General features: G+C 30.4%; 1 protein-coding gene across 1 annotated transcript; it reads right to left on the bottom strand.

The window, feature by feature from the left end:
* Positions 1-9919: 9919 nt before the first annotated feature.
* On the bottom strand, positions 9920-12191 carry LOC129226407 (zinc finger protein 628-like). Its single transcript, XM_054861007.1, has one exon. The coding sequence runs from the start codon at positions 12189-12191 to the stop codon at positions 10302-10304; it is 1890 nt and encodes a 629-aa protein (XP_054716982.1). The 3' UTR covers positions 9920-10301.
* Positions 12192-13201: the final 1010 nt, after the last annotated feature.

Raw genomic sequence — 13201 nt, forward strand, 5'->3', positions numbered from 1 at the left:
CTATCATTACCAGTCTTTATCCACATTAAACCATGCAAACTTTCTGCCTGCATCTGCACTGAGAGTTTTTTTTTTTGGACTTGTAATATAATTTTTCTTTTCTTTTTTACAAAAATTAATTTGAGCATTTACTTTGCCAGTTTAGCGCCCCTAAAATGTGGCGCAAGGGGACACAAGCCACGTCAGCCCCCCTCTAGTTACGTGCCTGACAACAAAGCCTTAAATTTTGAAGAAGTTTTTTTCCTTTACCTCCAGTAATATATTTCAAGTATGATTCCCAAATTTATATATATTTTTATCAACATAACAGGTGCTGAATCTCCGTCCCTAAAAATATGCCACCCGGGGTGGATCGCCCCTCCTAGCTAAGCCACTGCCCCCAAAACAGAGGAATGGTTCACCTTCCCTTTATACTGGTTATCTTCAAATTTTTAATTTTGGCACAAACACCCATTTGTTTCTCACTGTCTCATTTCAGTTGGTGAAAATTTCAAATTACTGAAGAAAAAAAAAAAAAAAAAAAAACCACAAACACACACACTAAGGTTGAACTTTTTTAATTTATAACCTAATAAACCAATTCAATAGCATCGTACACCTCTAACAATCATCAGCCAATGCATAACAATATCTACATCGCTTCTGATGTAAAAGACACCACAATCACAAAGACAAGGCAAGCACATTCTTCACAAAAATAGCTGATAAATAAAATGATACTAGTTGTTTTTACCCAATCCAGAAACAAGGGGAAAAAAGCACACAGGAACTTTTCAAAAAACTTTGACACTGAAGAAGCATACAGCGGATAAATCACAGACACTGCAACAAATTCCTTGGCACTGCTGGATGTTACTTTGTAGTTTCATTTCTTCATTTTGAACTGTACAAGAAGAAACATTAATATACTTCGCTAAAAAACTGCCAATGTGGACAATTATCTACATGTCAAACTGTACAGTCAACTGCCACGCATTTATATATACATACAGATCAGATCCTTCTATGTTATGTCCATTTTGTTCCAAGAATAAAACATTTCTATATTTTTGAAAACACTAATGTCCTAAAAACATCATTATCACCAAAACTTTTCCCAACACTTATGAAATAAATTTCTAAAATTTAAGTAAATAATCAAGTATTTTAATAAGCTATATAAAGAATTTTTTTTTCAAATATTTAATAAAAAAAATTTCAATGATTTTTTTTTCATAGACTACATGCATGATTTAGACCTTAACAAAAGATTAAATCAGGTCAAATTAAACATTAAAAAAAGTTAAAACCATGTGCTGTTGGCTCTTAAAATTTTATAAAAGCTTTGTAGCAGGATTAGAAACATGGCTGAGAATCTAAGGTTGATGGGGGGAGGGGGGGGGGATTTTTCTATTTGGAATCAATGCAATGTTTTCAAGTCAAACCATTATGTATAATTTGTTGACATTTATTAATTCAAGTCAAAAACAAGAGTATTAGTAGCAATTTCAATCTAAGAGATACTATTATCCTAACTACAAACTCTAGAAGCGTATTTTATTACAACACATGATTGAACTTATCTTGCAGTTTTAAAGTTGCATGCCACAAATAAAAAAATATGAACGTTTTTAAAATTGTTGAAATTTTAGCGTTATTTTTTTTGCCAAACACTCAAACTAATAAAGTAATAAAGATTAAATAATTTCCATACATACAGGCTTTGCCGATATATATCATGATATATATCCAATATTTATTTTGAAAGTATCATGATATTTTGATATTTATTTTTTTAACTATGATATTTTCAATATAAAAAGTATATTACCCATAATAATACTGTTCATTTATTATTAAAAATAGCCAAAAAGTTGTGTACTAGATTTTTGAGATGTAGTATAATACATCAACAATATAACAAAGTAATATAATATCCCTTTTATACTTTTATTTTATATTCATAAAATTATTAGTAATGTAACAATCTTGATTCATATTAAAAGCGCCTAATTAAATATTAAACATTGCTCAGAAAAAGAAGATGTCTTATGACTGTGCACCGACTAATGCATATTATTTATTTAAGAATCATATAACTATAAAAGTAGCTAACAAAAGAAAAATGAGATGAAAAACAGCTAATTCTAAATTAACTCCATAAAAATTGATGTAAATTTTAAAATGAAATATTACACATAAATAATGAAAGGTCTTAATTTGAAGTCTACATATATTGTAATTATAATATAAGATAAAGAGTGATTTGGGGATGAATTTACTATTTTGAAGACTTAAGTTAGTGCTAATTGAAGATATCGGATATATATATTAAAATATCCGATACATATCAAAATATTGGATATTTTCAAAAATATCATGATACATTTGAACCCTGCATAGAAAGCATATTTAACAACTTTAAAATTTGAGCATTGCTTAGTTGAACATTTTTACAGCACATAGTAAAATGAGTATCGTTTCAAACTTTTAATGTTAGAATAAAACACTACATATATTTTGGTCAATTTTTTTTTAATGCTTTTAAAAACTATTTTAAACAATTGAAATGATGTAAAATTTTAGTTGTTACAAGTACAAACTGAAACACACATAGTAAAAATAAAATTCTCTCTTCATAAGGATTCAAATGCAGACATTAGAATCGACAACTACCAACTCAAGCTATATTTTACAACACAAAATAGGGAAATTCTCAATAAATGGCAAAATTAGGAGTTTAAAGAGACTTTGCATCTTGTTTTTCTTTGAGGACATTTTTTTGTTTTTAATTTCACAAGTATTTTTGGACACACAAAATATTATGTAAACACATTAACATTGTTTTAATAATTTTGTAATATGAAAAATCACTTGAAATTAAGCATCATCATCGGCCACTTCAAACTATTTGCCAGTTTTAAATATCCCGACTAAGTTTGTAAATTTAGTACTTTTCTGTTCCAGAAAAACTTAGACAAATGGAACTATACCATAGACTAGTACAGTTGGCACACAAATCACAGGGAAAGAGACCAATGCATTAACATAATTAGTAACAACACCAGAATGCAAAAGTAAAAAACAGATATAACACAAGATATTTGTGTAGCAAGTAAACCATGACTAATTAATAGTTACAATTAAAAAGTATACATCTGCAAATGCAAAATATAACAGAATAAAAAAATATATCACTAAAAACAGTCAAACTACCTTTAAAGCATCACAAATTATTTAAAAAAAAATATACTTATAACAAGTTTTTTTCAATTATTTGTTCACACTGTACAAATTTGTAGAGCATTAATTTGTTAACACATTTCAAAACATGATATCAATCAAGAAAAATTTTAAAATGCACTATTTAGATACTTAAATATTTTCTGAAGTTTTAATTCTATAAATTTGGTGAAAAAACTAGCGGAAATTTCTGTACCTCAGAGCCAGAGGAACGTAAGTCACATTATGGTAATTTTACAGTAGAGAGGACAAGCTTTTTTCTGGCGCATACACAGGACTGGTAAAAAATTGAAAACATTTTTTAAAAAGAATTTCGTTAACATCGGCTTGATGAGGAATAGGCTTCTACATACAATGCACTAATAAACAGAAAATCGCAATTTTTGGACTTGCGTCCCTCTGGCTCTGAGGTACAGATTTTGCCATTTATATATCACCGGCTAAAAGGAATATGCAAAATGATATAAAGATGGAGAAGGGGAAAAAAAAAATAATGAAAAGATAAAATCAAAGAATTTGAAGATATAAAATTTTTTATTAAAGAGATTGAATTACTGAAAGGAATTTATTTTGAATTTCAGTTGTTACTAGCATTTTTACTAAATATCAGGGGGGGGGGGGCAGAATCGTCGAGATCTGCTGCCTTTTAAAGTCATAGTGTCGGCTCTGGCAATGTAAATCAGACTTCAATAATTTAAATCAGCATAAAAAAGCGTGATTTTTATCAACATTTAAAATGTTCCAAATTTGAATTTTCTTTTCTTTCTCACAAATCATTCACATACATTAGTAATTTATGAGAACCAATACAAAGAATATAATACTATATTTAATAATGAAATGTGTACAGCTTCTATAGTTCTTTAGACGCCAGATGTAGTGCCAATAACATATAGGGTAGTTGAACTCCTGTTGAACCAAACTAACAGCCCGTTAAACCTATACAATGTTTTAACTGGGGAAATATCCACAACTGGACTTTCCACCAAGACCAAAATGTTATATGGGACTTACGTGGGAACCACTTACAAAAGGATTTTTGTTGAGTGGGAATTGCACAACCCTGTATCCTAGCCATCCTCTGTCAAAAGCCGCCAAAGCAATAGTTCTTTTTTTTTTTTTTTGTAGTGAAATGTTTTAGAAACCGACACGCATAAGATTCTCCACACATTATGAGAAAGTCTTAATTCGGGCTCATAATTTAGCATTTCCATTCGATTTTCAACTGAAAACAAAATATTCAGATTAACAGTTATACCAAAAATAGAAAGAAAATGGAATTCAAGGAAGGAGCCTGCATATAAATTTAGCTTCAGATATGAGCAATATTTTCAGCTTGGAGAAAAAACATACTACTTCAAATCAATATTTATTTGATGCAAACAGGAAGTTGAACTATTTATTTATATAAGTAGAATGTATAAAAAACTTTTCTGATATTTATGATCAAAATATTATACTCAAATCAAAGAAAGCAAAGTGGAAAAGCGAGGGGTAAAAATAGCCATGCTAAGCAATGAAAATTATAAAAGAAATTTAAAGAAATAATTAAATGCTATAATATTTATGATGACTAGCTACAAATGAACTTTATAGCTGCATAATGAGTGTAATAAAGACATTTTTTTTTTTACACTTTAACTCTAGTTCAGAAATGTTTAACTATAATTTTGATGCATAAAAGCTATGTATAAAAAACAATACTGTTTTTCTGTACTTTTTTTCCATATTAGATAAAATATTCGAGTGGATTTTATTACAGAAAAACTTAACTAATATTTTCATAAATGCAGTTTACTCTCAATAATTAACTTTTTTTAACTTAAAAATATTACAGCAGAGATATAGTAAATCCTTTCTTCTTTTGATACATACCCAAGAATATATAGAAATGCATTAAGTTAGCATTTAATTTCATTTAATGATAAATATCACAATAAAAACGTAATTAAATTCAAATGTTTGGTATAGACTGCAGAATGAACAAAGTAAATCGGCTTGAATGAAACAATGTTTGGAAGCAATCAAGATGTGGTAGCTAATAACAAGTGCATTTCGGAACACTCAACAATTTTTTTTTTACAAATTCATCAAATTGCACACCATGCAGGAGGAAAAAAAAAATCAAATAAACGGTTGCTGGATTGGGGGGGGGGGGACGGAGGTAAAACATCAGAAAACATAGTGAAAGAAATAAGAGGGAGCATGCAAATCAAATTGTGGGTAATATTAAGCTAGCAGAGAAAATATCATTAAATTATGCATGCACTTAAAAAAAAAAAAAACCTTTAAGTACCTCTGTTTTTGTAACTGTCAGTCTTAGATACATACTTCCCATTGCAAGAATGGTCAAAATGAGAAAGAGTTAAAATGTTAAAAGTCTAAAGAGAAGAAAAAAAAAAGAATAGTGAAAAAGTACAAAATTTTAACTTTTTAAATGGTCCCCATTTCCCCTAAAAGATGAAAAAGCAATTTGAATGCATTAAGTTTGACATTGGTATGCTCAATATCCAATATTCACCGAAGTATGAAACACAGCCATAGTGGTTCGTACAGTGGGACAACTACCCCTCACTTTTCAGAGTTGTAACAAATGATTGAGAATTTTTTTAACAGATAGTTTAATTGATTTTACGAAAATAAAAACTAAAAATTCCAAATAAATGAGCTTTTCTCATGTTATTTCATAAGAATGGGACTTAGAATTGGAAGGGAGTCTGCGTTGGTCATCCATCCCAATTTTCTAGCAAATTTCCATTTTCTCGAGGTCACTTAATCAGTAATGTGAAAATCAAATAAATTAAAGCTGAATTTTACAAAAAAAAGGGGGGGGGAATCAACTTTTTTTTGGGGGGGGGAGAATCAACTTTTTTTTTGGGGGGGGGGGGGGAGGAGCCCTCTAACTCCCACACCTCTTTTGATTCCCTGCTTTTTTGGAGCACCAGTTGCCTATGGACACAGCATTTTGTGACTAACACCACTTTACACTGACTTTCAATAACACTTTTTGGAGGGAAATATAGCGGGTAATAAGGGTTTAAAATTGTATAGGGGTGCCCACCAAGGGGTTTGTCATGGTGCAGACTGCGTCATTGAATTTTACGGGTTGGTAGTTTTGAGGGGTATTTTTCTCATTTTCAGGGGTGGCTGTTACTTTTTTTTTGGGGGGGGGGAATCCTTGCAATATTTAGGGGGGAGGGCACCCCTGAATTGTATGTGTTTTTTTAACTGTAAGAGCTTTTGCAGTGTGTTTTTGTGTATCATAGCATAACATTTGCATTTTTTTTCAATTGCAATACATAAAAAACATAATTGAAAAGTATGAATACTATTCTTTTTTACTACTTTGACAACCTGTTATTCTTCTGAAAGCGTAATAAGTTTTAATCTCATCTTCCGAGTAGTTCCTTAAAATTTTGAACTCTAAAATCTCCTTGAGTTTTGGCTGCAAATGTTTCAAATTTTTTTTCGGTTGGAATTTTCTTCCTAAGGAGCTTTTTCCTTAATTATAAGTTAGAGGACCTGGGGTTGGTATAAAAAATTAGATTTTTCACTAATTTTCTTTTTTCCTTCAAACTTTCAATACTTTAACTCTGCACTTTATTTTGACCATTTTCACAATTGGAAGTATGCATTTGGGACTATCGGTTGTAAAAATAGAGGCCTTACAAGCTGAACTGTTGAATATTGCAACAAACTTTTCTTTAAGAAATTGAAATGTTGTTTGCACTTCAATGATATGAAGAAGAAAAAAAGAGGGGGGGGGGGGACAGAAGTTTATGTGAAACTATTTATTGCAATCGAGTATTTAATTTTCAAGAGAACTAGAATCAAGAAACTAAATTAATGCGGGAAAAACCTGCAAAATTAAAAAAAAAAAAAATTATAGAAAACAAGCAACAAAAGTTAACAAAAAATGATACATACGAAGATTTGATTGTTCAAAAAGGTAGGATTTTAAATAATATTTTGATTAAAAAGTTTAGCTTAGAGTAACAAAAAACAACTGCATTTAAAAACATCAATACAACAAAAGTTATAATACTGAACAATAAAAATTATGAAATTTTATTAAAGAAAATAATATTAATATATATATATATTTAAAATTTTGATTGATAATTTAGTGCCAAGGGTTAAATTCATATTTGGAAAGAATTTTTGTACAAATAATGATACATAATAAAAATCTCTTGCATAAATGAATAACTGTCTCACAAATCAATTCTACATAACTTGTAAAAAATTATGTAATGCGATCAGAACTGTCATAGCATCATAACTATGATTTTGTCAAAACATCACAGAGGTTTAATTTCAAATCATTAATATCAGATATACAAACAGCACACATAAACACTAATGTCAGTGATATTATAAGTGCAAATTTAACATAAGATAACAATTTTAAAAACTTGCAGAATATAAGCAATTATAATTCTTTAGCAGTATAATATCACTGACAGTAAAACATTTACACGAATTTAAAATGATTTTTCTAGAGCAATTCTAAAACTTTTAAATTTTCTATTTCTAATCCAATGATTAATGTGCCTCAAAACATCATGTGCACCTATGAAATTTAGATTGCTATAGCCACTAAATTTATTACGTAAAATAAACAATTATACCCTGCTAACTCTATAAGCTTAAAACTTACATAGAGTTCCAATTTCCTTTTGATCTTTACATCACATGCATAACTCATAATTGCAGATACCTTACAGGTAATAATACACTTCATTTCCACTTCCAAAATACTAATTTCACTGAAAAAATCCAACATTAACTACATGTATGATTTAAAAACATTTTCAACAACTACTTAAAGCAAAGCTCAGAAGCATGATAAAAAACAATTAATATATATAAGTATGTATATGTATGTATATATTTATATAGTACATAAACCATTTCCAAAATGATAAAACCCTTTAAATTTATGAAATGTACATTCAAAATATTAAATAGGAACTAAAAGCTTGTTAAATATGAAGATAAGCAAAAGAAACAAGCACACCATAGCAATAACAAAAATGATAAAAATATCTGGAACTCAGAAGCCAGATTTCAAGTTAGCACGTCTATTTTAATGAAGTCACCAGCATATTTCATTAGGCTAACCACATATTTCAAATATTTTATACATCAGTAAATATTTGATATAGTAGTATTCATTACTATAATCACTTAAGTAGAAGCTAAGTGACTACACAACAATTTACAGATGTGCTAACTTATGGTTAAATATCTACAAAATTAGACGCTTATATTTCACTGGATGATATATTTCGTCGGTATATCACGAAATGGGGCAAAGCATCAGGCATGATTTTAAAACAAAAGAAAATTGAAAAAGTAAAGCTAACAAATAATTTACGTAATTTTTTGTAGGTTTACAATTTTTTAACTATACAAAAGCATAACAATGCATGTAATCACATGTTTGGCAAACATTAGTAAGGAACATAATTATAGGCTTGGGGTGAAAGCATTTAAACCTTAAATATGAAACTCACAAAATTCAACTAATTAGAAATATTTAAAAAAAAAATAGTTTCACAAAACAAAGATCAAGAAGATAAATTAAAAAATGTAAATTTCAAATACATCTAACAATTATAATCTAACCTCAAAATGATGTTACTAAAAAGGACTGGGGAATATATCATATCATAGTCTGACAAATTGACAACAAAGAAGATACTATATAGTGTTAAGTATAAATTACATCTCATCAGTAGTCCTGCACATTTAATGTATGAAATATCACAGATCTTACAGATTAGGTATCATGGAGATAAACTGAGTAAACAAGCATGAATCCTTATTTTAAACTAAATTTCAACTGCAAACTGATTGGTTAAATTGGATTTAGTCGCAAGCAAAGAAGATCTATGAATGCAAAACATTGAAATAAAATGACAAAAAAAAAAAAAAAAAAAATGTTAGGAGTGAGGAACACCATTAAAAAAAAAAAAAAAAAAAAAAAAAAAAACCCACACACACAGACAGACAAGAAGCACAAAAAACACAAGACCAAGTTGTTGAAAAAGTCAACTTTTCAATGGAAGAGGAATAAAACTGATCAACAGATGTTATCAAAAGAATTTCTTTGCAGATTGCAGTGTCTGATTAAAAAATTTGAATAAAAAAAATCAAATTGAGCAAGTGATAAGATAGATACAAAGCTAAGTTGTTAAATGTTGTTTGTTTCTTGTGAGGTTCAAAAATTGAATAACTTAAATAGCTTGTGCATTTCAGTAAACTACTGATATTAACGGGGTTCATAGTAGAGAATTCCCTTCAAGCATATTTATCTCTATGATAGTCTTTTATTTAAAAATTTAAAACTGCATAAAAATAAATGGAAAAAAATACAATGTTAAAAACTACGACACATTAAAATTAATTTATGTATTTGGATTAACAAGAAACCATAATGAAGAAATTCAATTATCACCCAGTCCTATTTAAGCAAGATGTTAAAATGTAAGCATATTTAATATTAAATGTAATTTAAAAGGACTTATTGTACTAAATTTAAAAGAACTCAATGGCTATACTGAGATTCTTAAAGAAATTGGATTTCATTTTTGAGAGGGAAAAAAATGCTTTCTCGACATACAGGAAACAATATATATTTACTCAAAGCAATAAAAGGTTTAAAATAGCAACTACAATTTCAATAATAAGAAGGGGGAAAACATGAGGGGAAAAATGAGTTAGCTTCTATTCCACACTTACTTCATTTAATAACAGCAATAACTTTCCAATCAAAAAGCACTATAAATCAATAGTTTACCCAATTTAATCATGCCTGAAACATGCCAAACACTGTTCATAGTAATGCATTTGCCTTTATTTTATAAAAAAGGAAAGCAAAACTTATAACGCTTAAGCCAGTGGCACTTCAGTTTCAAACATATAGCAGTTAAAAACAAAACTTTTTTTTCTTTTTTTTGACAAAGCATCACATTTTTAAAACTTCTGTACATGTAAGTTTATAAATACTAATAACTTACACTGTACAACTGGAGTCATTGAAGCTTGAAGAATTATTATAGACCATGATATTTTCAGTCCAACAATTGAGAAAAATCGGGATTTGTTGGAGATTGAAAATGCTCCTGTGAATGTTGTTGAACCGACTCTGCTTCCTTGGGTTCCATTTCATCACCATTTTCAAGTGGCTGGTTATTATGATTCTGAGAATTCATGGGACCATTCTGAGAATGAGAATTCATAGGCCCATTTTGAGAATTCATAGGGCCATTTTGAGAATTCATAGAGCCTGATGCCAGTAAAGATAATCGAGATAGCGGTGTGGTATGTGGAGTAATTGAACTATAGCAACCTAGACCAGCATGAGATTGAAAAGAATCATAATGACGAGCTGAGCCATGGGGAAGCCATCTTGAGACCGGAGTCATGGGAGCTGGAACTGGTGTAGGTGGAGCAGAATAAAATGGTCGAGAATCACGCTCATGATTTTGATCATGACCGGGAGTTCCGATAGGTAATGGGCTAGTTATCCTAGACTGCTGAGAATTAGGCATCAAATTATTATTAGGATGCATTTCCTGCAATTGATCATTCATATAGTTTGGACTATGCAAAGCGTTTGAATGCTGAAATAATTTACTATGTATAAATTGTCGGGAATTTGGTTCATCCTCGGGGGAAGGGCTTGATAGGTGAGATGGGTGCGGACTAGGTGAATTGTTATTCATTCCAGGAGGCTGATTGCAAGACAAAGGCCTTGAAAGTGGTAGATGACAGTTCAAAGGAGGTTTTAAATCAATTGGAGATTCAGAATATGGATTGCCCATGCTTTGATGCGGACTACGTATATCTGGATGATTATTCTGATTAGGAGTGGGCATAGGCTGTGGTGTTGTTGGTGAATTTAATGGTGATGTTGTAGAAGCTTGAGAAGAAACAGGAGATGGCTGGATTGGAAATGGTGGCATACGAGGCACTGTTGGCTGACCAGCTTTCACCAACTGCCCAACATAAGTTCTATTTGCTAGACGAGAACCAAACTGACGTTTTGTTGGAATTTGTCCAGCATGACGAGCCATATGAGTCTTTAGGTTGCCCTTCTGGGAGAATGTTTTTCCGCAAAGTGTACATGGAAATCTATCATCTTTATTATGTGTTCTTAAGTGAGTCTGCATGTTACCCTTCTGGGAAAAACATTTCCCACATAAACCACATGCAAAAGGCTTCTCTTTCGTATGCACACTTCGGATATGAGTCTTTAAATTACCTTTTTGAGTGAAACGCTTTCCACAAGCTTCACAGCCGTACTCTCGCTCTCCGGTATGAATTTTCATATGAGTATCGACGTTGCCCTTTTGAGTAAAACTTTTACCACATGCGTGACATGCATATGGTTTCTCTCCTGTATGAATCATCATATGAGTTTTTAAATTACCTTTCTGAGTGAATAATTTATGACACACAGGGCAAGGAAACTGTTTAGTTGGTATTGGTCTAGGCTTATTATTTTGCATCATAGCAGCCCCAGGATGAACACTCATTGAAGGATGAATTCCACTGGTTGGTACAATATTGGGAGGAGGAGCACTGGGATTTGGCATAAGGTTCATCGGTTTTCTTTCCGAGGGAGAATTTGTCATTACTGGACTACTACAAGGTCTTGTTACATTTGTTGATGCACCATCATTTCGAAGACTATTACACAAATTTAAGTACTGCTGACAGATATCACATGGATATGGCTTATCTTTGGCATCAGGGTGTGGGCATTTTGGAGGAGCTTCGTTAATTGTTGATATTTTTTCTATATAATTTGAAGCAGCTGCTAATTGCGATATTCCAGATCCAAAATGCAAAGGATTTTTCTTCAAGAAAAGATCAGTAAGGCTGGCCTGGTAACCAGGTGGCCAGCTCTTCTGAGTCAAAGAAGAAGATGCCATCCAGGGATAAGTACCGTTCTGCATGATTACTTTAATATGTGATTTACTTTTATCGATTAATAATTCAGTTATCTATGATAATCTAAAGTCATGTTTTTAACACTAGTAAAGATGTGAGCATGGATAAACTTTTTTCCTGAAATTAAAAGACAAAATGGATTAAAAAATGATCAAAAATTCATGAACTCTGTAAAAAAAAAAAAAAATCATAAACTGTTCCGAAAAACATGCCACTTTTTTTTATGAAGAAACAAATACACAAGAAATTCATTCACTGAAACATTAGATGATGAAAAAGTGGGCAATTTCCAGACTTTTAAACAAATGTTAATAGTATGTAAGAAAAAAAAAATCATTTTCCTATTTCACTAACAACTTTGTTTTACATTTGAACAATGTATTTACACACTCAAATGATAAAATGATCAGAAACTAAAAAGTTTTCAAATATTTTGATGCAAGTTTTACATTCAAATTGCATGGAAAAATATATCTTCTAATGCTCTCACATAAAAAATCAATAAATAAATAATAATAATAATAAACCTTTAAAAGTCATTAAGCATTTAAATTTTTTTTCTTACAGATGAATGATGGATGAGTAAAATTAGGACATTGCAAAAATAAGATTTGAAGAAATACAGTGAAAGTTTGGTAAGTCGAGCTTCAATGATCCAAAAACATTGATAAGTCGAATTGAATATTTATTCCTGTCTAACTGAATGGAGAATTAATGTTATTTATTTCCGATAAGACGAATTTCGTTGGGTCAAAATATTCGAAATTTTATTCCATGACTGTCGTCAAAGTTTTCTTGCTCTGTATAAGTCAAAATCTTGTTTTTCTTTTTTTACTCCCCAAAAAGTATAAGCAAAAAAGAAACAATTTGATGCCATTGCAGAGCATCAAAAGGCGTCGAGACAAAGTAGATCTAATAAATCTCTGAAACCGATGATTTGCATAATTTGGCAAGTTTTTTGTTTTGTTTTTCATTTCATTTTAAATTATTGCTTACTTCATTTCTTTTGGTAGAA

This window comes from Uloborus diversus, chromosome 7, assembly GCF_026930045.1.
Source record: "Uloborus diversus isolate 005 chromosome 7, Udiv.v.3.1, whole genome shotgun sequence".
Taxonomy (NCBI): domain Eukaryota; kingdom Metazoa; phylum Arthropoda; class Arachnida; order Araneae; family Uloboridae; genus Uloborus; species Uloborus diversus.

Coding starts and splice junctions, on each gene's coding strand:
- LOC129226407 (XM_054861007.1), bottom strand. CDS start 12,191: ATGCAGAACGGTACTTATCCCTGGATGGCATCTTCTTCTTTGACTCAG.